The sequence below is a fragment of the Mus musculus genome, chromosome 15 (assembly GCF_000001635.26).
Source record: "Mus musculus strain C57BL/6J chromosome 15, GRCm38.p6 C57BL/6J".
Classification (NCBI taxonomy): domain Eukaryota; kingdom Metazoa; phylum Chordata; class Mammalia; order Rodentia; family Muridae; genus Mus; species Mus musculus.
The window spans coordinates 100,280,264-100,303,271 of NC_000081.6; the positions used below are offsets into that span (position 1 = coordinate 100,280,264).

The 23,008-nt window shown below is 46.0% G+C and overlaps 1 protein-coding gene and 1 pseudogene across 2 annotated transcripts; both read left to right on the top strand.

Annotated features, from left to right (window-relative positions):
* The first annotated feature begins 573 nt into the window (after positions 1-573).
* On the top strand, positions 574-12,793 carry Tmprss12 (transmembrane (C-terminal) protease, serine 12). 2 transcript variants are annotated; one of them, XM_030248805.1, is made up of 5 exons: positions 574-879; positions 1,969-2,164; positions 4,863-5,131; positions 9,008-9,150; positions 12,247-12,793. In XM_030248805.1, exons 2-5 carry the CDS (start codon positions 2,091-2,093, stop codon positions 12,496-12,498), a joined length of 738 nt encoding a protein of 245 aa, XP_030104665.1. In that variant the 5' UTR covers positions 574-879; positions 1,969-2,090; the 3' UTR covers positions 12,499-12,793. The 2 variants fall into 2 exon arrangements, with proteins under 2 accessions (XP_030104665.1, NP_898932.2); NM_183109.3 differs by having other exon boundaries at positions 574-770; positions 12,247-12,790.
* Positions 12,794-14,377: 1,584 nt separating this feature from the next.
* Gm33666 lies at positions 14,378-17,224 on the top strand (annotated as a pseudogene).
* Positions 17,225-23,008: the final 5,784 nt, after the last annotated feature.

Genomic DNA, 23,008 nt, shown 5'->3' on the forward strand with positions numbered 1-23,008 from the left:
ACAGATGCTCAGACCATTTTTAACATTTTTGTTTGAAAGAGTCCCACATAAAGGGGATACCATTTATATGTAGGCAACCTTCACATCAAAGTTTTTTTTTTTTTTTTTTTTTAAATCTATATCAATTGATTTGCTTGTTTGTTTTTCGAGCTGGGGGTTTCTCTGTGTAGCCCAGGCTGGCCTCAAACTCAGAGATGCCCCTGCCTCAGCCTCCCGAGTGCTGGGATTAAAGGCGTGCATGCTTTTCCGTATTAAATATTTACGTATGATTGTGGGCATCCGTGGGTGTACGAAGTAGGTGCGCATGCATGGCGAGCCATGGCGCCTGTGTCCGTGAGAGGACATCTTCTGCAGGCAGCGCCCTCCCTCCTTCCAGGCCCGGTGGGCAAGCTTGTGAGGCCAGGGCTCCCACCTGACGCCATTGAGACCTCCCTTCCCCTCTCACGCTCATCTTCCTACCCTGAGGTCCTCACAGCCCTGAGTGTGGGGAGGCCTTCTCTCCCACCTGAGCCTGCGACATCCCGGAAATCCTCTGCTGGGCCACTTCCGGCTGAGCAAAGGCGGGAAGCAGCTAGAGGACCAGCAGGCCGCTGCCGCCATCTTGGGGCCTACAGCCACCATGGCGTCATGGGCACTGAGCGCCGCGCTGCTGTGCCTGGGCGGCGCCTTTGCGTACTCTGAGCTGCACTCACTGTCCCTTAGGGAGGGCTCTGCGCTGGGACAGGCCACTGTGCCAGGGCCGCCGGAAGAGGAGCAGCCGGTCACGAAGGGCAGTATCTGGTCATGTGCGGCCCCGCAGCCCCAGCACACGGGGACCTTGCCTGCTGTTCCCACCTCAGCCACGCAGGACTCAGCTGCTCCCAGACCATTGGTAGCCATGTCAGTGATACCTCAAAAATGCTCCGCACTTATTTTCTAGACAGACTTATTGACGTTCGTGGTTCAAAGGGCTGTTAGGCGACCTTCTCAGAATGCAGTGGATAATAATAATAATAATAATAATAATAATAATAATAATAATAATAATAATAATTCAGCGGGTTAAATGGCAAGAATGATGGCTACAGCTTGCAGTTCTGGATTTAGCAATTGCAACTTTTGTTTGTTTTATGCCAGAGATTGGTGATTTATATACATTTTTCCTACACACCCTTACTACTGAGCTATATCCCAGACACATGCGGTCACGGGAACGCACACAAGCTTTTGAGATCAGGTCTCACTATACAGTCCAGGCTGGCTTGGAATTTGTGATGTTGCTGTCTGATCCTCTTGAATGCTGGGATTTCACATATCTATTACTAGTGGGTGGTGGTGGCACACACCTTTGATCCCAGGGCTCTGCAGCCAGAGGAAGGCAATCGATCTCTGAGTTCAAGACCAGCCTTGTCTACAAAGTTCTGAGACAGTCAGAGAGCTACAGAGAAACTCTTGTCTCGAAAACAGAAACCAAGAAACGTAGTGTATACTAGCATGCTGGCTAGATCTTAGACTCTTTTTTCTTTTTTTTAAGTTTATTTATTTCATGTATATGAGTACACTGTAGCTGTCCTCTGACACTCCAGAAGAGGGAGTCAGATCCCATTACAGATGGTTGTGAGCCACCATGTGATTGCTGGGAATTGAACTCAGGACCTCTGGAGGAGCAGTCAGTGCTCTCACCTGCTGAGTCATCTCTCCAGCCCAGATCTTAGACACTTAATCACTATTTCACAAAGTAAAGAACATGGGACTTAGCTAGTGAAACTTTTATATTCTTGGGCCATAGAGTTATTAATAAATTATGTTGATTTTGTGTCTTAGTAATCAAATATGGCATGTTTGTTTAAATTTCTTCACCATTCAAAATTTCAGCTTGTCTCATCAATGTCTACATAGGAATGGAAAGGATTGTGCTAATGTATTCAGGCTAGGAAGTAATACAAAACATGGATGTTGATTCCAAATAATGTATTGCTTTGTTTTTAGATTGTGGAATAGCACCACTTAGAGGTGCAGTGGAAGGGTCTCGGATTATAGGAGGTTCGCAAGCTGACACTGGTGCGTGGCCATGGCAGGTTAGCCTGCAGGTTCAAGATGGCGATATTCTTATGCATGTATGTGGTGGCGCCCTAGTGAGAGACAGGTGGGTCCTCACAGCTGCTCACTGCACAAAAGAGGCTAGGTAGGTATTCATAATACAATTCTCATTTTCTTCTCTCAAGAATAGTTTGAAATGGTCCTGACTTTAGTTAAGCATTGTGTCTATGGGATGTCTACATATATATGCATATATATTCATATTCTATTTGTGTATGTAAAGACATACGTTGTTCATGGGTACAAGGCACTTCCGGGGTTAATCTTTACTATTTGAGGTCTGACAGAGACTCTTTGGCTTCATTTGCTTAGAGTCATACAACCCACTTTCTTTTTTTTTTTTAATTTTTAAAAAAGATTTATTTATTCTATGTAAGTACACTGTAGCTGTCTTCAGACATACCAGAAGAGGGAGTCAGATCTCATTACGGGTGGTTGTGAGCCACCATGTGGTTGCTGGAATTTGAACTCAGGACCTCTGGAAGAGCAGTGAGGTGCTCTTACTCGCTGAGCCATCTCTCCAGCCCACAATCCCACTTTCATGTGATTTCTGTGACCAAAACATCATTTCCAAAGCTGCCTCCGTGGCACATGGATGGAGAATTCTCAGTTTCCATCCTAGTGGTTATACGGTATAGGGCAATTATGACAGACTTTCCTAAAGTGTCTCTTTGCTTTTTCTAAAACAGTTTCTTTTTTATGCATGTGAGTGGTATGTGTGTATGTATGTATGTCCACTGTGTGCATCCCTGGTGCCCAGGGAAGCCAGAGAGGGCATCTGGAATTATAGATGGCTTTGAGTATCAGAAGGATGCTGAAGGAGAGCCCGAGTCCTCTGCAAGAGCAGTAATGCTTTTGACACCAGCCAGCTCTCCAGCTCAGAAGCATCTCTTCTAAGATGCTGGTGAGCTGTGGGTGTGTGTGTATGTGTGTGTGGGGGGGGGGATGGCAGAATGGCACTTTACTCTATATATGACTCTTTGCTAACTAACTTTCTCATCAACTTTTATGATGGATTATCTGATCGGCTCAGCCTTGCTTTTCACTTTATTTGAAAGCAACATTGTGCAGTTTGTTAATGAACCATCCTTTGGTCAAGGATCCATCCCTGTCCCACAGAACTCCAAAGGGTTTGGATCATGTATATTAATTAAATCAGGGCACCTTGATGACAAAGTGGGTAGATCTTGTACAAGCACATAGGTATTTGCCGCTAAGCACCAATGTACACTTCTAGCAAAAGGCAGCGGATTTTTGCTATTCTGTGGTCCTGGGGGCTGAACCTAAGGCTTCACCCATGCCAGGTAAGTATGGAGCTCCTATTTCCAGCCATGCATATAACACTGAAAAGAGTGTGTGTGGAGGGATAGAGTTGACGCCCATTATCATTTCTCATTTATCTGTTTATTTTCTTTTATAACTGTGGTATAATTTCATGCCTCTGTGGGATTATCTAGGTTAGTTGAAGCGGGATCCACCCTGAGGGAGGTGACTTTTCTTTCTTAGCCTGAGTGAAAAGGAGAATGGAGCTAAGCACTGGCTGGCCATCTGCCTCCCTCTGCTCCCTTCCTGACAAACGAGTCTAGCCTCCTGAAGCTCCTGCCTCCTTGCTTTCTCTGCTGTGATGGACTACGACTGGGAACCAGAATAAAGCCTTCTCCCTTCCATTGGTTTTATTGGGGTAGTTTATCCCAGCAGTGAGACAACTAGTAAAACTTTGTCTCAAAAACCAAACCAAACTGATACAAAAAATACCAAACCCAAAAACCAAACAACAACAACAACAACAACAACAACAACAACAAAACCCAAATAAATCCTGTCTCATGTTAGAGTCCTATATTCACCTGTCTTCTTTTTAGTTTAATTTTTAAAAATTCTAGTGCTAAGATCCATATGTTTTATTCTAGTGTATTTCCAAAAATGAGGGGCCTGAGAGATGGCTCTGTGGTTAAAAGCGCTGGCTACTCTAACCGAGGACCAGCTTTGAATCGGCAGCTTACAATTCCCCGAGACGCCAGCTTCAGGGCATCTCATGCCCTCTTCTGGCATTCTTGGGCATCAGGCACACACATGGTACACAGATATAGATGCAGACAGAAAACAGACAGTTGATTTTTAAATCTTAAGTTAAAAAAGGAGAGGACATATTTTCTCACATGCTTATCACATAGCTTCAAGTTTTAAACTTACATCTTTTAACAATCTTTATCAGTGTGTATTAATTAAGCATGCCATGACATTTTTATACATGTATGTAATGCATTCACTCGTGCACCCCTCTGGCTCTCTCCCATCCATGCCTCATGGGTGCTGAGCCTGCACTGTGCAGGGTTAATCTTCTCCTCCCACTATTTCAAAGCAGATTCCAGATCTATCATGTTGCCTGTCATAAAGACAGCACCTCTTATTGAAAAGAACTTGAAGTTTTTAATCCATTTGGGGTTTACTTTGGTGGTTTGTGTTATTTCAGGGATTTAACCTTTTCTTTCCAAATAGGTAGTTGTCTCAAAACCACGAACGGAGTGACTTAGCCCTCCATTCACTAGTAGTTCATGCTATCCTAGTCAGCCATGAAGTTCTCATGTGCTGGAGTCTGGTCTGAGTATCCTGCCCCATTCAATTCTCTCCACTGCTGTGTCATGAGGTTTGGTCTTTTATTTTATACTCTATGTCACATGGAAATACGCTTACAACTTTGTTGTCAGGCTGATATCTAGGGGAAATGAAGGAAAATTATTTAAGTGGACCTCTGGGTAATAAGAATATTTGCTTTCTTTCAGAGATCCTCTGAAGTGGAGAGCAGTGATGGGGACCAATGACCTCACCCGGAGCCCCTACCACAGCAGGAATATACGAATCACAGACATCATCATACCACCAGATTTCATTATGGAAACTTTCGTAAATGATATCGCACTGTTCCGTTTAAAGAGAGCTGTGAGGTATAATGACTATATTCAGCCCATTTGTCTACCTTTTGGTGTTTTCCAAAAACTGGACCAAAACACAGCGTGTTTTATAAGCGGCTGGGGAAGAACCAGAGAAGAAGGTAACTATTGTCTGAGTCCGACTGACATGCCTTCCTGCTTGCTGGTAGAGGGAGGGAAGCCGTTTACATATAAATGTCCTTGTGTGCATCGAGCTACTAATTGATTAGTTGACTGTTGAAGGATCAGATCCAGGGCTGTGCACACACTAGGCGAGCAGTCGACCGATAGGTTTTATTCCTTACCCGTTTGTTTTATACTTTTTCTTTATTTTTACCTCTTTATTGACCCCAGAGCTAAACAAATGATTCTTATAAATCAATTATTTTGTTATGATAAAGAACATTTTTACTTTGTATTTTCTTCCTTTTGGAGAGAGAAATTTCCTTGCGCAAGCACAAGTAGGAACCCTGGTTATACACACCTGACAATCTGGTGTCCATACAGGTCACAGCCTCCATGAGAGAAGTCACACTTAAGCCAGGAAGGATTCTGTCTACTTTCCTTTTCCTCTATTGCCCTGTGCAGGGTCAGGCAGGATGACTGCCTGTGGTTCCTCCCTCCCACACAGGCACTAACTGTGGATCCATACACCTGGCAGGGAGAATAGAAAATCCCTGGCTTTGGTAGCAGCAGCTTCTGGACAAGTATCTCAGGCGCCTGCTCCCTCAGCATCCCTGTTGCAAATGCTGCCCCCCCCCCCCGCTGCCCCCCCACTGCCCCCCCCCACTGCTGCCCCCCCCCCCCAGCCTCCATTCTGTCTGACCATCCTTCCAGCTGGTCTAGGTGTGTGCCACAGCACAGAGGCTATGGATGTCAAAAGCTGAGAGTCTAGAAACAGTGCCATACGTGTATAATGCCAGAGTGGGCCAAGAGGATCCAGAGTGCCCCGTCATCCTCAGCTATGTGTGGAATGAGCTCAAGGCCAGCCTAGGCTACGTGAAATCCTGTCTCAACTACTACCTCCCTACCCCCACTCCCCCCAACACTCCATCCATGCCCCTCAAAACAGAAGCAGTTAGGACTCAAACTGAGGTCTCTGATTCTGAAGCGTGGTTATTTAATACTGCATTGACCTGGTTCTTGAGGGGATCAGTTGGAGACATACTAGAGCAAGTACTAAGACTTGTTTTCCAGCCATTTCAGACATGGTGGCACACGCCTTTAATCCCAGCACTCGGGAGGCAGAGGCAGGCAGATTTCTGAGTTCGAGACCAGCCTGGTCTACAAAGTGAGTTCCAGGACAGCCAGGGCTATACAGAGAAACCCTGTCTTGGAAAAACAAAACAAAACAAAACAGACTTGTTTTCCATGGCATGTGGACCCAGCAAGTAGTTATGGATTTCTCTTCTAAGACAGGGTCTCCTGTAGCCTAGACTAGCTATGTTGTCAAAGATGGCTGAGGCTGGGCATGTTGGTATATACCTTAAATCTCAGCACCTGGGAGACAGAGGCAGCTGGATCTCAGGAGGTCAAAGAAACCACCCAAATGAGATGGCTGTGAACCTGGGCAGATGTGTACCACACATCCATTTTGTTGTTGTTGTTGTTGTTTTTGTTTTTACTTTTGTTTTTGTTTGTTGAGACAGAGTTTCTCTGTATAGCCCTGGCTGTCCTGGAACTCACTTTGTAGACCAGGCTGGCCTCGAACTCAGAAATCAGCCTGCCTCTGCCTCCCAAGTGCTGGGATTAAAGGCATGCGCCACCACCGCCCGGCCACACATCCATTTTTTTTTTTTTTTATTTGTGGTTATTTAGACAGTAATGGGAGAATGTTAGGAAACACTTTGTAAATTGCTGTTTTTCTTTTTTGTTGTTGTTTGTTTTTGTTTTTTTGGTTTTTCGAGACAGGGTTTCTCTGTATAGTCTTGGCTGTCCTGGAACTCACTTTGTAGACCAGGCTGGCCTCGAACTCAGAAATCCGCCTGTCTCTGCCTCCCAAGTGCTGGAATTAAAGGCATGTGCCACCACCACCCGGCTGCTGTTTTTCTTGAGCACTTTTTAAAAATGTTTCCACTGGTTGGTTGATTGATTGATTGATTGTATAAGTGGTCTGTTGCATGTATACCCACACACCAGAAGAGAGGACCAGATGTCCTTTTCAGGTGTCTTGCCCGGATCCTAAGCCAACATGTGGTTGCTGGGATTTGAACTCGGGACCTCTGGAAGAGCAGTCAGTGCTTTTAACCACTAAGCCATCTCTCCAGCCCTTTTTTTGAGCACTTCTGAATGAGGATAAGGAAAATAGCATCATATAGGAAGAGTATCACCATAGGATCTAAATCCCAGCCTTGCCATGTTCTAACTCCAAGAGCATGGATAATTGGCCAGCTCTTGAATCCCAGCACTTGAGAGGCAGAAGCACATAGATCTGTGTGAGTTCAAGGCCAGCCTGGTCTACATAAGTGCCGGGCCAGCCAGGTTTCATAGAGAGACTGTCTCAAAATCAAACTAACTAGCTAGTTAACTAACCAAAAGGGAGCATGGTCATCTTAATGAGTTGTTGACAGTTATTATAAAGTAACAATATAAGAACAATTGCCATTTATTGTTCATGACTAGGTGTAACCCTGGTGCTGTGTGAGTCTCAAAGGACTAAAATACAGAGCAGTAGAGCAGGACACCCAATGTCCCACCCTGACCACTGTGCACTGATGGAGGTGTGCGCTGTCCCTGCCCACACTCTGTGTGTGTGTGTGTGTGTGTAAATGTGATATATAAGTCTGCCACAATGTAAAATGTGTGCTCTTAGATGATTCAGGGGTTAAGAGCGCTTTGTTGGTCTTGCAGAGGACCTGGTTCAGTTCCTAGAACACACACTGTGGCTCACAACCATCTATAACTTGAGTTCTAGGGTCACATTGCTCTCTTCTGAACTCCACAGGCACCAAGCACACATGCATGCATGCATACATATATACATACATACATGCAGGCAAAACATCCGTACACATAAAATACATCTTTAAAATGCATTCTCTTTAAAAGACACATCTCAGAGAATGGAGAGATAAGCTCTTGACTAAGAGAAAAGCATTTACTCCAGACATCCTGGGAGAGCTGGGAACAACCCGAATAGCTGAGTGGGGTGTAAATTTGCTGATGATTTGAAAACCTACCTCGCCGAAGCAGACCACAGATGCTAACAGCAAGTCTAGGCAAGGATGTGGAGAAACCAGAATGAATAGAGTTTAGTAAAACGGCCATGAATAAGACAAACAGATACATATCTGTTTTGTTTCTATGTACTAGCAAAAATTAGGGGATATAATTTTAAAGGCCAGGGGCTGGAATAGGATACTGACACATAACATTACCCTACCTGAAATAAACCGGTCAGAAAATGCAGTGTAGTCTACAGTCCCACTTATATAATGAAAGGCCTCAGATGGGCAAACCATAGACAGAATGTACACAAGAAGCTCTGAACAGTCACGATGCAGAGAGAGCAGTCAATGGAACCGTCCACTCTCTGTCTTCAGGAAGAAAACTGGTTGACCCTCATTAAATGTGTATGCTCTAGTTGTTCAGAGGTCTTAATTTTTAAAAAGAAGGTCTCATGTAGCCCAGGCTGTCCTTAAACTCACTATGTAGGTGAGGATGACCTTAAATTTATGATCCACATCTCCTTCCTGTGTCCTGGGATCATAGACATGTATCATGTTCTTACCCATGGTTCATACAGCCTAGGGCCGAAACCCAGGGCTTTGTGCATGGTCGGCCAGAACTCCACACAGCACTGGCCCCATTTTTATTTTCTGAGTCTGAGTCTCACTCTGTGGCCTAGGCTACCCTTGAACCAATAGCAATCCTCCTGCTTACTAAAATTACGTGTGTAGGTCAGCATATGTGGACTATGTACCAAGGTTTTAAAGCACTGTAAAGTTGCCTGCAGTTAAGCTGTAACTTAAAGGGCTTTGTCGTTCTGCTGCTGACAGGCAATGGCACAACCATTTTACAAGAGGCGAAAGTACACTTCATCTCTCGGGAGGTTTGCAGCTCTGACCAGGGCTACAGTGGAATGATTCCCAACACTTCATTCTGTGCAGGTCACGAAAATGGGACCTTTGACTCATGCAGGGTAAGACCAAAGACTTAGATGTTTTCTAAAGCTAGGAGAACCCAAAGGCCTTTGCTCGGGTAATGGTAATTATCAGGCCTAATCCAAAACTCTGGTTTTTTCCTACGTCAACAATCCAGACTTTGGGTTGGCTTTCCTGACTCTTATCCCTATCAGAATCAAATCCAGGCAATCCTTCCTACCCCCCACTCTTCCCTCTCCCTCCTCCCCCCACCCCGTGTGTGTGTGTGTGTGTGTGTGTGTGTGTGGTTTTTGAGGCAGGGTTTCTCTGTGTAGCCCTGGTTGCCCTGAACTTGCTCTGTAGACCAGTCTGGCTTTCAATTCAGAGATCTGCCTGCCTCTGCCTCCCAAATGCTGGGATTAAAGGTTTGAGCCACTACTGCCTAGCTTATAATTTTATTTTATTTTTCTGGGTGACTTGCCTAGATTTGTGTGTGTGTGTGTGTGTGTGTGTGTGTGTGTGTGTGTGTGTGTGTGTGTACGTGTGTGTGGTGCCTGAGGAGGCCAGAAGAGGGTGTCAGATCCCCTGGAACTGGAGTTACAGATGGTTGTGAACAAGCTGCCTTGTGGGTGCTGGGAATTGAACCCTGGTCCTCTGGAAGAACATCCAGTGCTCTTAACTCCTGAGCCACCTCTCCAGTCTCCTTTGTCTCCCCTTTTTTTTTTGTCACCCAGAGCCATAATGCAGTGTGTGACACAGTGGAGGTTTTAAAGTTGAGCCATCACTCAAGTTTACTTTCAGGACATTTTTTGGTCACCACTAAAAGAAATCTAAGAGTCGGGTGTCAGGGCTGGAGACGTGGCTCTGTTAGTGCTTGCCGTGCAAGCATGGGGATGTGAGTGCAGATACAGCAGAGCAGGAATAGCAGAGCAAGGCCCACACCTCTAATCTCAAGGCCAATGCAGGAGCTGGAAGCAGAGAGATGGGAATCCCAGCACCTGCGGGCCCTGTAGGCAGCAGTAAAAGGAGAGAGACCCTGCCTCGGGACAGAAGCCTGACAGCTGAGGCTGTCCCCTGACTGCTATTCATTTACCATGACATTTATGACATGTGAAGATACTGGACATCATCCTGTGGCCTCCACACACATATATGCTTATACACACATGTGCACACACACACTCAAAGGGAAATCACGCCTCACTCTCTCATCCCTCTCTACACTGAGGCAGATACTAGCCTGCCGGACTCCCCATCCTCAGCATTTCTGGAAATATCAACACGGGGTCTTTCATGACTGCCTCATTCATTCTGTCTGGGGTTGCCCAGACTGGAGAGTGCAGTAGTCCTGGCGGTCACTTGTTTCCTGTCATCATGCCCAATGCCACTAAAGGAGGAAGGATTATTCTGTCTCACAGCTGCCGGGACAGAGTCTGCCTGTCATGTGCTCGCCCTCCGGAAACAGAGGCCGCTGCTGCTCACAGCAAACTCACCTTCTCCTTTGGTACAGTTGAGGCAGCAAGCACTCTCATCCCCGATCCTGAATACCCAGCTCTACACATGTGCTTTACACGTGTGCTTTATGCCCCCCCCCAACCCCACCCCTGTTCCATCTGCTGTGTTTTGTTGCTGCTGCTGTTGCTGCTGTGACGGGCCATTGTTGCTTTGTGCTGGGGAGCGATGCCAGGGCCTTGTGCATGTTAGCAATGTTTTGCCACTGACCTCATTTGTTATTTGCTTGTTGTTTGAGACAAGGTCTCACTGTGTAGTCCAGGCCGGCCTGAACTCAGAGCTCTGCTGCATCTGCCTCCAAGTGCTGGGGTTCAAGGCATGAACCCTACACCCAGCTATTTGTTTTTGTACAGAGTATTATTTGGACCTTAAGTTTCCAGTTTTTATGAAATCCAGTTTCCTTCTGGCCTTATCTTGTATGACTCTTTCTCTCTCCATGTGGGAAACTGGAACTTTCAATTCTAAGTGTACACTGTTCCACGGAGCATCGCACCATGCCATGTCAGCCCTCTCATGCTGACTCTGTGTGCCTATTGCTGCTTCCAAGCCCACTGCCCTGCACTGCACATAGGTGCTCTGCACTCCACACAAGTGTCCTGACTTCTCTTCCTGTGCGTTCCTATTCCTGCAATCTAGGGTGTATGTCTCCTGTGGTCTCTTCCTTAAAAATCTTTATGCCTGAAACAGTTTAACATGTAAATGAATTGCATCCCTGAGAAAACACCATCAAAAACAATTACTGCCCAGTGACACTCAGAACCGGTCCTTAACCTGCAGACACGGAAAGAATGACGTGGGCCTCCTTGTGGCTCTGAGGGCAGGACCAGCACTCATGACCAGCACTTTTGGGTCCTGTAGAAACCGTGAGAAGCTGGTTACTTAGGACACTGTTGACAGCCTCCCCTACCTCACACAGTTACTTAGGACAGTGTTGACAGCCTCCCCTACCTCACACAGTTACTTAGGACACTGTTGACAACCTCCCCTACCTCACACAGTTACTTAGGACACTGTTGACAGCCTCCCCTACCTCACACAGTTACTTAGGACACTGTTGACAGCCTCCCCTACCTCACACAGCCTGCATCAGCCAACTCAACACTTGAGGACAAGGCGTGGTAGCAAAGGGTGGGCACACAGACTGAAGCACTTTCACATCTGAACTGAGCCTTTTCCACACGATGCTAAAGCAAAGGAAACACGCTAATGGTCAGTTGTTTTCAATTTTTCTCTATTCCTACATTATGTTTCTCCTGAGAACCGCGTTGTGAGATCCAAACAATTTCATTTATAGTATATTCCAGTTCGCAGCCATGCAGATGAATTGATCCCCAAGCTGTACCTGAGCAGATGACACACCTCCTTTATAAGTTGGAATATTAGGCTGAAAATATTGTCCTGATTTCCCAAGTGTTATATTAACATGTTAAGGGGGCATCTTAGTAATTTGTGTGGCCTGGAGCCATCCCAGCAAAACACCAGCTCCCTGTACCCCTTCCCTGTGCTTCATCCTGATTGTAAGTGTAGAAAGAAAACCTGTGCTGTCCTTGGAGGTATTCACAGAGCAGGTGTCAGCTTGGCCAGGTTGTCTCAGCTCTGTGATTGCATAAGAAAGAACCAGACTCTGTTGGGACCTCTGGCAGGGTGACAGCGGGGGACCACTAATGTGCTACCTACCGGAACACAGCAGATACTTTGTCATGGGAATCACCAGTTACGGACATGGCTGTGGGCGGAGACATTTCCCCGGTGTCTACAGCAACCCGAGCTTCTTCCAGGAGTGGATGACACATTATTTATCACAGGGAAACATCAACCGCCTGTTTAATATGGACATAGTACTTGGCCAGGTCCTCACAGCCCTAGGTTCTGTCATCCTACTAGGAGTAACATAAGGAACCTTTGGGGCAGAGGGTCACCCTGCCCCTGCTGTGTCTACACCAGAACACTGTGTGCATGGCTCACTTTAGTGCGTCCATGTCAACACTGGGATGTTTTTGGTTTTGTTTTTTTAACAAAAAGGATTGTGACAAGTACATAGTTGTGACTTTTGGCACCAAACCCCATGTTTTCTCACTAGACCCTGATTCATAACTCTGTATTTGGAATACTTTCCTAGGGTTTGTATAAAATATTCATTTACTATATACTTTATGTGTATAAAGGCCAATAAACAGTTTATAATTTAATTGAAAACGTTTTTAATGATTTGTTTACTTTTATTTTATGTGATTTGGTGTTTTTCCTGCATGTGTCTGTGTGAGGGTCTTGGATCTCCTGAAGCTGGAGTTACACATGGTTGTGAGCTCCCAAGTAGGTGCTGGGAGCTGAAGCCAGGTCCTCTTCGAGAACACCCAGTGCTCTTAACTGCTGAGCCATCTCTCCAGCCTCAATTGGATTTTTTTTTTTTTTTGCTAAACTAATTAAAAGATGTTTTAAGTTGGATTTTTATTTTACTTCCTTATTAATTTAGATGTGGCAGCAGAAGGGTCACAGTCGCTCGGCTCCACTGTTTCTGAGCCTGGGCTGAGACCCTAATACGATGCTAGAAAGCGGAGGTAAGCAAAGCCACTCCCTCATGTTGGGCCAAGATAGAGATGGGGCTGAAGCAATGTGTTCATGAAATATACACATCTGAAAATCATTCTCGTATGTATGATTCTGAGATGAGGGTTCACTATGTAGTCCATGCTAGCCTCAAGTTTAAGACTCTCCTGCCTCAGCCTTCTGAGTGCAAGAAGCACAGATATGAGCCACTGCGTGTGGCTACATATTTATAGAGTGCATGAGAGGAGAAGAATTTCCACAGAGCTGAAGATGGCTGTCATGAAATCTTGTCTTTTCCCTTAGTTATTTTATGCCAGTTATTCAGAAAGCTCTTCCCCCAACTATACAGTTGTCGGAAGAAAGTATAATTACCCATCTATACTTTCCTTTTATCCTTCCAAACAAACATCATGTTCTTATATTCTCCTTGTACATGTGTGCGCATGCACATAGACTATTTAAACAAATGACTAAACATTTCCCAAACTTGAATGAAATGTCTGTCCAGATTTAGGAAGCCCATTAGTCCCTAAAAAGTTGAACCCAAAGGGCACCAGGACATATTATAATTAACTTGACTAAAATTAAAGACAAAGAGCCGAGCGGTGGTGGCGCACACCTTTGATCCCAGCATTTGGGAGGCAGAGGCAGGAGGATTTCTGAGTTCAAGGCCAGCCTGGTCTACAGAGTGAGTTCCAGGACAGCCAGGGCTACTCAGAGAAACCCTGTTAAAAAAAAAAAAGAAAGGATAAAAACATTTCAAAAACTACAAGGGAAAAAAGTCTCTTTAGACTCTCAGCAGGTTTCTCAGCAGCCATCTTGTAGGGGAAGAAAGGAAGAACGGAACATCTTGAAAATCTTGAAAGAAAAAAACCAAACAAGAACAAGAACAAAAACCAGAGCACTGGAGTGCCGATCAGTGGAAAACTGCTTATTTAGCACACATGGCCCTGGGTTCAGCGCCACCATCCAAGAGGAGGAGAGGTGAAAGGAGGGGGAAGAGAAGAAGGTGGGGTGAAAGAAGAGAAAGAAAAGAAAAGAAAAGAAAAAGAAGAGGAAAGAAAAGAAAAGAGAAAAGAAAAGAAAAGAAAAGAAAAAAGAAAAGAAAAAGCTACAACCTTTCCAAATAAACACAAACTGGGTGAGATGACCACCATCCTGGACTTAAGAGACATGCTATAAGCAATTCAAGCTTAACAAAGACTACTTATTGTTACCACAAAGTGCATGGATGCATATAAACTTACTGGAAAAGGTAAGTTCATAGACAAAACTTGGAATCCTGTCATTTCTCATCAGTCACACATGAATCAACTCCAATTGGTATAAAATTGCTGCAGCTGGGTGTGGTGGCCCACAAGGCCCCTGTCACGAAAAACCAAAAAAATTAAAAAAAAAATAAACCTATCTGGCTATATAGCAAAACCCTATCTCAAACATAAACAAATGGACTCAGGATAATTACCTACAATAACTGTTGGACCTGAAAGGCAGTCTGTGATCTGGCCCGGGGAGGCTTACTCTGGAGATCCAGTAGAAAATTCTACAAGGGATGGAACCGTAAGCTACGCCCCCAGACACAGGCACCTGACCCCATGAGCCCTCAACTCCCATCATCCTGTGGCCATCAATCACATAGGCAATGTACCAAGCTCCTGGTATTCTGGCTGGACTCCACCCGCCCCCCCCCCCACCCCCCAAATACCTGGCTATAGCCAGGTAGCCCAGCCCACTATAAAAGGGGCTGCTTTTGGGGGCTGGTGAGATGGCTCAGTGGGTAAGAGCACCCGACTGCTCTTCCGAAGGTCCAGAGTTCAAATCCCAGCAACCACATGGTGGCTCACAACCATCTGTAACGAGATCTGACGCCCTCTTCTGGTGTGTCTGAAGACAGCTACAGTGTACTTACATGTAGTAAATAAATCTTAAAAAAAAAAAGTTAAAAAAAAAGTATGTTTCTAAAAAAAAAAAAAAAAAAAAAAAGAGGCTGCTTGGCCCCTCTGCTCTCTCTCGCTCTCCTCGCTCTCTCTCTCTCTCTCTCTTGCTCCCTCTCCCCCCTTCTCTTGTGCTCCCTCTCCCCTCTCTCCACCTGGCTATGGTCACCTCTGCTTCTTTATTCTCCTCTCTCTCTGCTTTTCTACAATAAAGCTCTAAAACCATGGTCCATCTCTGCTCATTAAAACCAGCTGTGCTGGAGCAATGGAATAGGCCTCCCCCTAAAGAGCCTCGTCTAATCTCCCACAGGAAGGCCTCCCAGCGTTTCCAGGCACCAGACTGGACCAAGGACTCTCACCCTCGGGGGAAACCACCCAGCACTTTTCCCTCCTGCCCCTTCTTCCTTCAGCCCAGAGCTGACCAAGCTGCCCCCGGGGCCCCCCAGCTCGTTCTCAGCTCTTCTGCGACACAGCGGTGTCTGGGATGTCTGAGATTGAGAAACTTTCCTCTTTGGCCTCTGTGAGGCCCAGGGACCCTGGACTGCTCCCTCCCCACCCCCACGGACTGGGGTCCCATGGCTTCCCACAGCCAGACACCCACCCGGCAGCGGGGTAGTCTCTGCCCGCCCCGTGTCTCAGAGCTCAGGTGGGTCTCTCCCATCCCTTTATTTCCCCACGCCTGGTGCCCAACAAATAATGTATTATAATGTGTTGTCATTGTTGAAGCTGGGCCTTAGCGGCTCTGGCTGGCCTTGAACTCCTGATCCTCCTACCCCAGCCTTCCAATTGTTGGGCTTATTAGATGTGAGCTAGCACACCAGGCATCATCTTAATACCCTAACATGCAAGTAGAGGCCTCAGAGAGTAAATATATAGTGGTGTTTGAGTACAGAATTGTTGTTATGCTTCATGTATGTGCACATCATGGTATGACAAATACAACTTTTAGAGTGGAGAGCCAGTGAGATAGCTCAGCAGGTGTTTGCAGCCAAGACCATGACAGCCTGATTATGATCCCTGGGACCCACGTAGTAAAGGAGACAAGTGACTCCCACAGTTGTCCTCTGACCTCTACACATGTATCCTGGCATGTATGCCTGTGTTCTACACACACACACACACACACACACACACACACACACACACAATCTTCAAGAACTTAAAATATTGAAAAGAGTTGAGAAAGTAGCTCAATTGACAGAGGAGTTGATGCCCCCTTCTTCTGGCCTCTCTGGGTACATGCACCCATATGTGCATATGCACACACGTGTGCCCTTGTGCACACACACTATTTTTAAAATATACTTTAAAATGGTTAAATAAGGACTAGAGAGATGTCTCAGCAGTTAAGAGCACTGACTGTTCTTCCAGAGGTCCTGAGTTCAATTCCTAGCAACCAAATGGTGGCTCACAACCATCTGTAATAGGATCCAATGCCATCTTCTAGTGTCTGAAGACAGTGACAGTGTACTCACACAAAATAAATAAACCTTTAAAAAATCATTTAAAAATAGTTAAATAAAAAATACTTAAGTAAATAAAAATAAAAAGTTAAAAACTTAAAAGGGGGTGAGGGCTGGAAAGATGGCTCGGCTGCTAAAGGCTAGACTCACAACCAAAAAAGAAGAGAGAAAAAGAAGGAACCCTGTCTTGAGACAGGCCTGGGAAGAGAGTTCAGTTGGCAATGTGCTGGCCTTGTAAACTTGAGGACCCAAGTTTAACCTCCAAAATCATATTAAAACAATACTAATATAAGAATCTGGGTGTCCCCGACGTCCCTCTTCCTGCCTCCTGTGCCCACTGTTCTTAGGCATCAGCATTGCGGGTCCAACGCCCAGTGGCACCAACGTGGGCTCCTCTGGCCGCTCTTCCAGCAAAGCGGTGGCCACACGGGCTGCAGGATCCACTGTCCGGCAGAGAAAAAATGCCAGCTGTGGGACCCGGAGCGCAGGCCGCACCACCTCTGCAGGGACTGGGGGGATGTGGCGAATCTACACGGAAGATTCCCCAGGGCTCAAAGGGGGCCCTGTCCCAGTGCTGGTGATGAGTCTTCTGTTCATCGCTTCTGTATTTATGCTACACATTTGGGGCAAGTACACGTGATCTTAGATTGGGCTACATCCATCTGTCATCTGAAGAAGAAGGAGGAAAAAAAACCCAACATATCTTGTACCAAAAGTGTAGTGATTTTCTGTTCACGTGTATTATTTTACAGAGAATAAGAATTGACTTTGAGAAATCAGTTTTTTCTATGGCTAATAAACTTTGGAATTGCTTTATATGGAAAAAAAAAAAGAATCTGGGTGTGGGTGTACTTGCCACAACTATGGCTCAAGATGGTGGGCACAGGCAGATCTCTGGTGTATCCTTGGTGTTCACTAGCAACAACCCTGGCTTACTTCATTTTCAGTAAAAACTAAGCAGAAACAGAAACAATAACAGAAGCATGCCTTTGCATTAAGGCCTTTGTACAGCCCTGGGTCTCATAGTTCTACTTATTCAATGGCTTCTTAAGATTTAGCCACCAGCCAGGTGTGGTGGCACACCCCTTTAAGTCCAGCCCTACACACACACACACACACACACACACCACATCCACACACACAGTCTCTCTTAGTTTGCCTCTCCCCACCCCCTCAAAAAAGACTTAGTCACCGACATCTCCAGCTCTTTTCGTGGTTTTATCTTACCAGGTTATATGGTGGTTTCAGTGAGAACCGCCCCCACAGGCGCCATTTATTTGAATACTTGGTCCCCAGTTGGTGAAACTGTTTGGGAAGGATTAGTAGGTGTGGCCTTGCTGGAAGAGGCGTGCCACTGGGGGTGGGTTTTGAGGTTTCAACATCCCACCTCTTTACCAGTCAGCTCTCTTACTTTTATCCTCCCTCTCCTCTCCTCCTCCTCCTCCCTCCCTCCCCCCTGCTTGTGGGTGAGATGTGAGTGAGCTCTTAGCTCCTGCTCCAGCACCATGTCTGTCTCCTCCCTCCATCTCCCTGCTGTGAGGATGGGCTCACCCTCCACAACTGTAAATAAATTCTTTCTTCTGTGAGCTGCCCTGGTCAAGGTGTCTCAGCACAGCAATGAAACATAACGAAGACTGCTTATCATCCTTTTCTAGACACCCCCAGAGCCATCTTCAAAAAAGTGGGAAAGGAAGAAAACAAAACAAAACCCAGTTTCCTAGCAACCCTTTGAGAGGTGGAGTCTAGTTCATCAGAACCACATGAAGGACTTATTCTAAGACACTGAAGTGTGTCTCGGACCTGTCTTGTTCTTTCCTGAGCCTTTTAAAATGAATAACCCCTTCTCCACGTCCACCCCCTTGCTAAATCTATGTAAAAGTCCTTATCTCAGTTGAGAGAGTGCTTGCCTAGTGCTTGCCTAGTTTTTTGTGTACAAATCCCGGCGTTGATACCCACAATCCCAGCACTCCAGAGGTGGCAGCAGGGAGACCAGAAGTCTAAGCTCATTCTTAGTTACAAGCAAAGCTTGAGGTTAGCCTGGGCTAGGAGAGACTACATCTCAGAAACAAAACAATACAATTAGGGGTGTGACAGCAAGACAGCTTAGCAGGTAAAAGCACTTGGCACCCAGCCCTGACAACCTGACTTAGAGCCCAGAGAATGGACTCTCACAAGTCATCCCCTGACCTTCACACTTGGGCCCCATGTCTCAGGCATTCGAATACTTGGTCCTGTCTTACTTAATCAGGGTTTCTATTCCTGCACAAACATCATGATCAAGAAGCAAGTTGGGGAGGAAAGGGTTTATTCAGCTTACACTTCCACATTGCTGTTCATCACCAAAGGAAGTCAGGACTGGAACTCAAGCAGGTCAGAAAGCAGGAGCTGATGCAGAGGCCATGGAGGGATGTTCTTACTGGCTTGCTTCCTCTGGCTTGCTCAGCCTGCTCTCTTACAGAACCCAAGACTGCCAGCCCAGGGATGGCACCACCCACAATGGGCCCTCTAACCATTGATCACTAATTAAGAAAATGCCTTACAGCTAGCTCTTATGGAGGCATTTTCTCAAGGGAGGCTCCTTTCTTGGTGATAACTTCAGCTTGTGTCAAGTGGACACACAAAGCCAGTCAGTACAGTCTACATTTGGTGTGTGCTTAGGGAGGATAACAAGGTGTGGTCCTATGACTGCGCGGTGACACATATCCTTAACCTCAGCACGCAGGAGGCAGAAGTAGACAGGTCTCTTGTCAGTTCCAGGACAGCTGGATCTGCTGGATTCTAGGACAGCCAGGGCTATATGTCTTGAAGGCAGTGTGACACTGGAGGTGGGCTCGGAAGTCCCTCTGTCCCCTGCTTGCCGTCTGAGGTGTGAGTTCTCAGCTGCTCCTGCTGCCATGACACCTTCATTCTCACCAGGCCGTTGCTCAGCCATCACGGACTCTACCCCTCTGGGAACTGTACACCCAATTCAATGCTCTTTTGTCATAAGTGGCCTTGCTCATGGTGCTTTATCACAACAATAGAAAAGTAGCTAATGTAATTGTATATGTGGGCATGCACATATTCCCACACACAAACACATACACATGCACACACATGTATACACATGAGTGCACACACATGCACATACACATGCACACTCATACGTCCCCCCACTCCCAGGCACAGACACAGAGGCACAGACACACGGTAGTAGAAGCGGTTCTTTTGTTGTTGTTTGAGATAGGGTCTCACTATGTAACTCTGGCTGGCATAGACTCACTGTATGAAACAGACTGACCTTGAATTCAAGATGCCCCTGCCCCTGTCCCTGCCCTGTTAGGCTTATAGGCAGTGCCACCAGGCCCAGCCTCCTAATAGCTTAATTTTTTCATAGCTCCAAACTGGAAATAACCCAGTCACATATCAGCAAGTGATAAGAAAAACCGATGGGTGAGACAAGTAGTGAAGCAGTAAAATGGCCCCTGATCTGTCGACTGCTTAAAAACTAATGTGGGGCAGGGGTAGTGAAAATGAAGCCGGAGGGCTCAGTGGGTACCTGCCTCTAGCCTTGCACCCCGTGACCTGGATGACCCTGCACTGAGCTGCACTACAACACCTGAATTCCAGCGCTCCTACAGTCATGTGGGAAGCAAAGACAGAACTGCACGAAAGCCAGTAAGTCAGCTGGTCTGTAGAAACAAGAGAGCCCCTCCTCAGCAAGGTGGGAGGAGAGGACCCACCGCTAAACTTGTCCTTGTTCTAGGGCCCTTGGCATGTGCACTCACTCATGTGCACTCGTGCACACACAACTTAACATAAATGTTACCACTGTCTAAGTTCTCTTCTGTATTCGTGCTATGGAGGCCTCCTCTCTTCTCCAAGGCAAATGTGCTGAGTCAGAGTCAGGTGGGGAAGACACTACTGTATGATCTACATATGTGAAATTAGTTGAGAAAACGAGCCACAGTTGTTCTGGGAGGAGGGAGGAAGGAGGAGGGAGAGCAAGAAAGAGCAAAAGGACACTCAGAGAATGACATACTGTGTTCCTGCTGACATAGCTTCACGGGATGCATTCACACCTCAAATGTTAACTATACACACGAAACAGGTAAACTTTAGGTCAACTTCTACTCTCAGAGATCTTCTTAAAAAAATGGATCTAGCCGGGCGTGGTGGCGCACGCCTTTAATCCCAGCACTCGGGAGGCAGAGGCAGGCGGATTTCTGAGTTCGAGGCCAGCCTGGTCTACAAAGTGAGCTCCAGGACAGCCAGAGCTATAAAGAGAAACCCTGTCTCAAAAAACTAAAAAAAAAAAAAAAAAACTTAAAAAAAAAAAAATGGATCTAGTAGGGGCTGGAGAGGCCATTCAGAGGTTAAGGGCATTTGCTGCTCTTGCCAAGGGCTCACAGCTGCCTGGAACTCTAGTCCTAGGGGACCCGATGCCCTTGTCTGGCTCTGCAGGCACCAGGCACTCACGTGGTGCACACACATAGAGAAAACACCCAAACATGTAAGACTAAAAAAAAAATAATAATAATCAGGAGGTATGCACAGTAGCATACTCCTTTAATCCCAGCACTTGGGAGGCAGAGAGAGGTGGATCTCTGTAAGTTCGAGGGCAGCCTGGTAGCTCCAGGATACTTAGGGCTGCAGAGTGAGACTCTGTCACAAAAATACCAAAAACAAAACAAAACAAAAAAACCCCAACAACAATAGCTGGCTCCCATTCACACAGACGTTGTGGTTCATTGCGCTCCACAGAGACAGCCAGTGTGGGGGTGGAAGGTAAGAGCCGGTCGGGTACTGGGTGACCCTGTGCCTCGCGGAGGAAAATCCTCTGAGCACAGCCAAAGAAGTCAAGAGGCAAAATGTCCCTCATACGCATCTTTGTGCAAAGTTGCTGGAACTTGGAGAAGGGGCGGCACCTGGATGTTTGTGCCAATGCCTCAGCTCCACAGTGTTCTCTAAGAACTCAGAGAGGCGGGGACCATGTCTGCTGAAGAGGAGGAGAAATCTGAAGACATGGCAAAGGCGGACAAGACTCATTACGAAAGAGAAATGAACGCCTACATGGCCGCAAAGAGGAGACCAAAAAGAAGATCAAGGAGCCAACGCACCCAAGCGGCTTCCTTCTGCCCACTTCTTGTTCTGTTCCGAGTCCCGCTCCCAAAGCAAAGATGGTCCTGGCTTGTCCCCTGCTGATGCTGAAGAAACGGGGAGAGGTGGGGGTGGTCACGGCTGAAAGGAGCAAGAGAAAGGGGAGAGGAAGATGAGGAGGAGGATGAAGAGGGTGAGGGAGAAGCCGAGGAAGAGGAGGCCAAGGCTGATGATGAGGTGAGGATGAAGGTGGTTCTAGCACAGTTTTTTTCCTTGTCTATAAAGTATTTAAGTCTCCTATACACAACTAACCCCGTTTAAAGAAAAAATTGCAATGGAAGGCCATGGATTTTTTTTTTTTTTTTTTTTTAACTATACGGCGTCTTTCTTGTGTGTAATTAACTACACTACCAAAAGTGTCTTCAAACAGCCCTGTCCTGGTGGTATTTCAACAGCCACTAACTTCACCTGGTGCAGTTTAGGGGTTGTAAATTGATGTGGAAATTTAAAGCAGTTGTGGTTTTTCTTTTGTTTGTTTTTTGTTTGTTTTTTGTTTTTTTAAGATTTATTTATTTATTATATGTAAGTACACTGTAGCTGTCTTCAGACGTACCAGAAGAGGGTGTCAGATCTCATTACGGATGGTTGTGAGCCACCATGTGGTTGCTGGGATTTGAACTCAGGACCTTCGGAAGAGCAGTCAATGCTGTTAACCGATGAGCCATCTCTCCAGCCCCCAAAGCAGTTGTTTTTGTTTTTTGTTTTTTGGTGTAGTTTTTTGTTTTTGTTTTGTTTTTGTTTTGGTGTAGTTTATCCCCCATCTCCAGTTGTCTGATGCAGCTCATCTGAGAATTAGTGTTGTTCTATTAGCTGAATACCATTCTGTAATGAAAAAAATTTTTTTTAAAACATGCAACTGTTTTGTTAATATTCTGAACGAGTCTAAGTAAATACATTTTTATTAAAAAAAAAAAATGAGGGCTGGTGAGATGGCTCAGTGGTTAAGAGCACTGACTGCTCTTCCAGAGGTCATGAATTCAAATCCCAGCAACCACATGATGGCTCACAACCATGCTTAATGAGAAACAAACAAAACAAAACAACCAAAACAACAACAACAAAAACCCTATGGGCCAGAGTGAGTGGGGCCGGAGCAAAAGTTTGGGGGGGTGGAGGGGGAAAAAATTAAGGTGGAGAAATTAAAACATTCTGCCTCTACACATATATGCATGTACTCCAGTACACCCATGTGTGCACACACACATGTGGAATAGTTGGTGTAATGTTCCTGGTTGGTTGGGTTTTTTTTGACAGGTCTCTCTCTTCTATAGTCCTGAGAGGAGTACTGTGGAACTCACTGTACATGCTAGGCTAACCTTGAA

Bases quoted from the DNA above. Each gene is read 5' to 3' on its own strand.
- Tmprss12 (NM_183109.3), top strand. From the start codon at position 620: ATGGCGTCATGGGCACTGAGCGCCGCGCTGCTGTGCCTGGGCGGCGCC. The intron at 2,165-4,862 runs GTAGGTATTCAT...GCTTTCTTTCAG, and splicing joins CACTGCACAAAAGAGGCTAG to AGATCCTCTGAAGTGGAGAG. The intron at 9,151-12,246 runs GTAAGACCAAAG...GACCTCTGGCAG, and splicing joins GGACCTTTGACTCATGCAGG to GGTGACAGCGGGGGACCACT.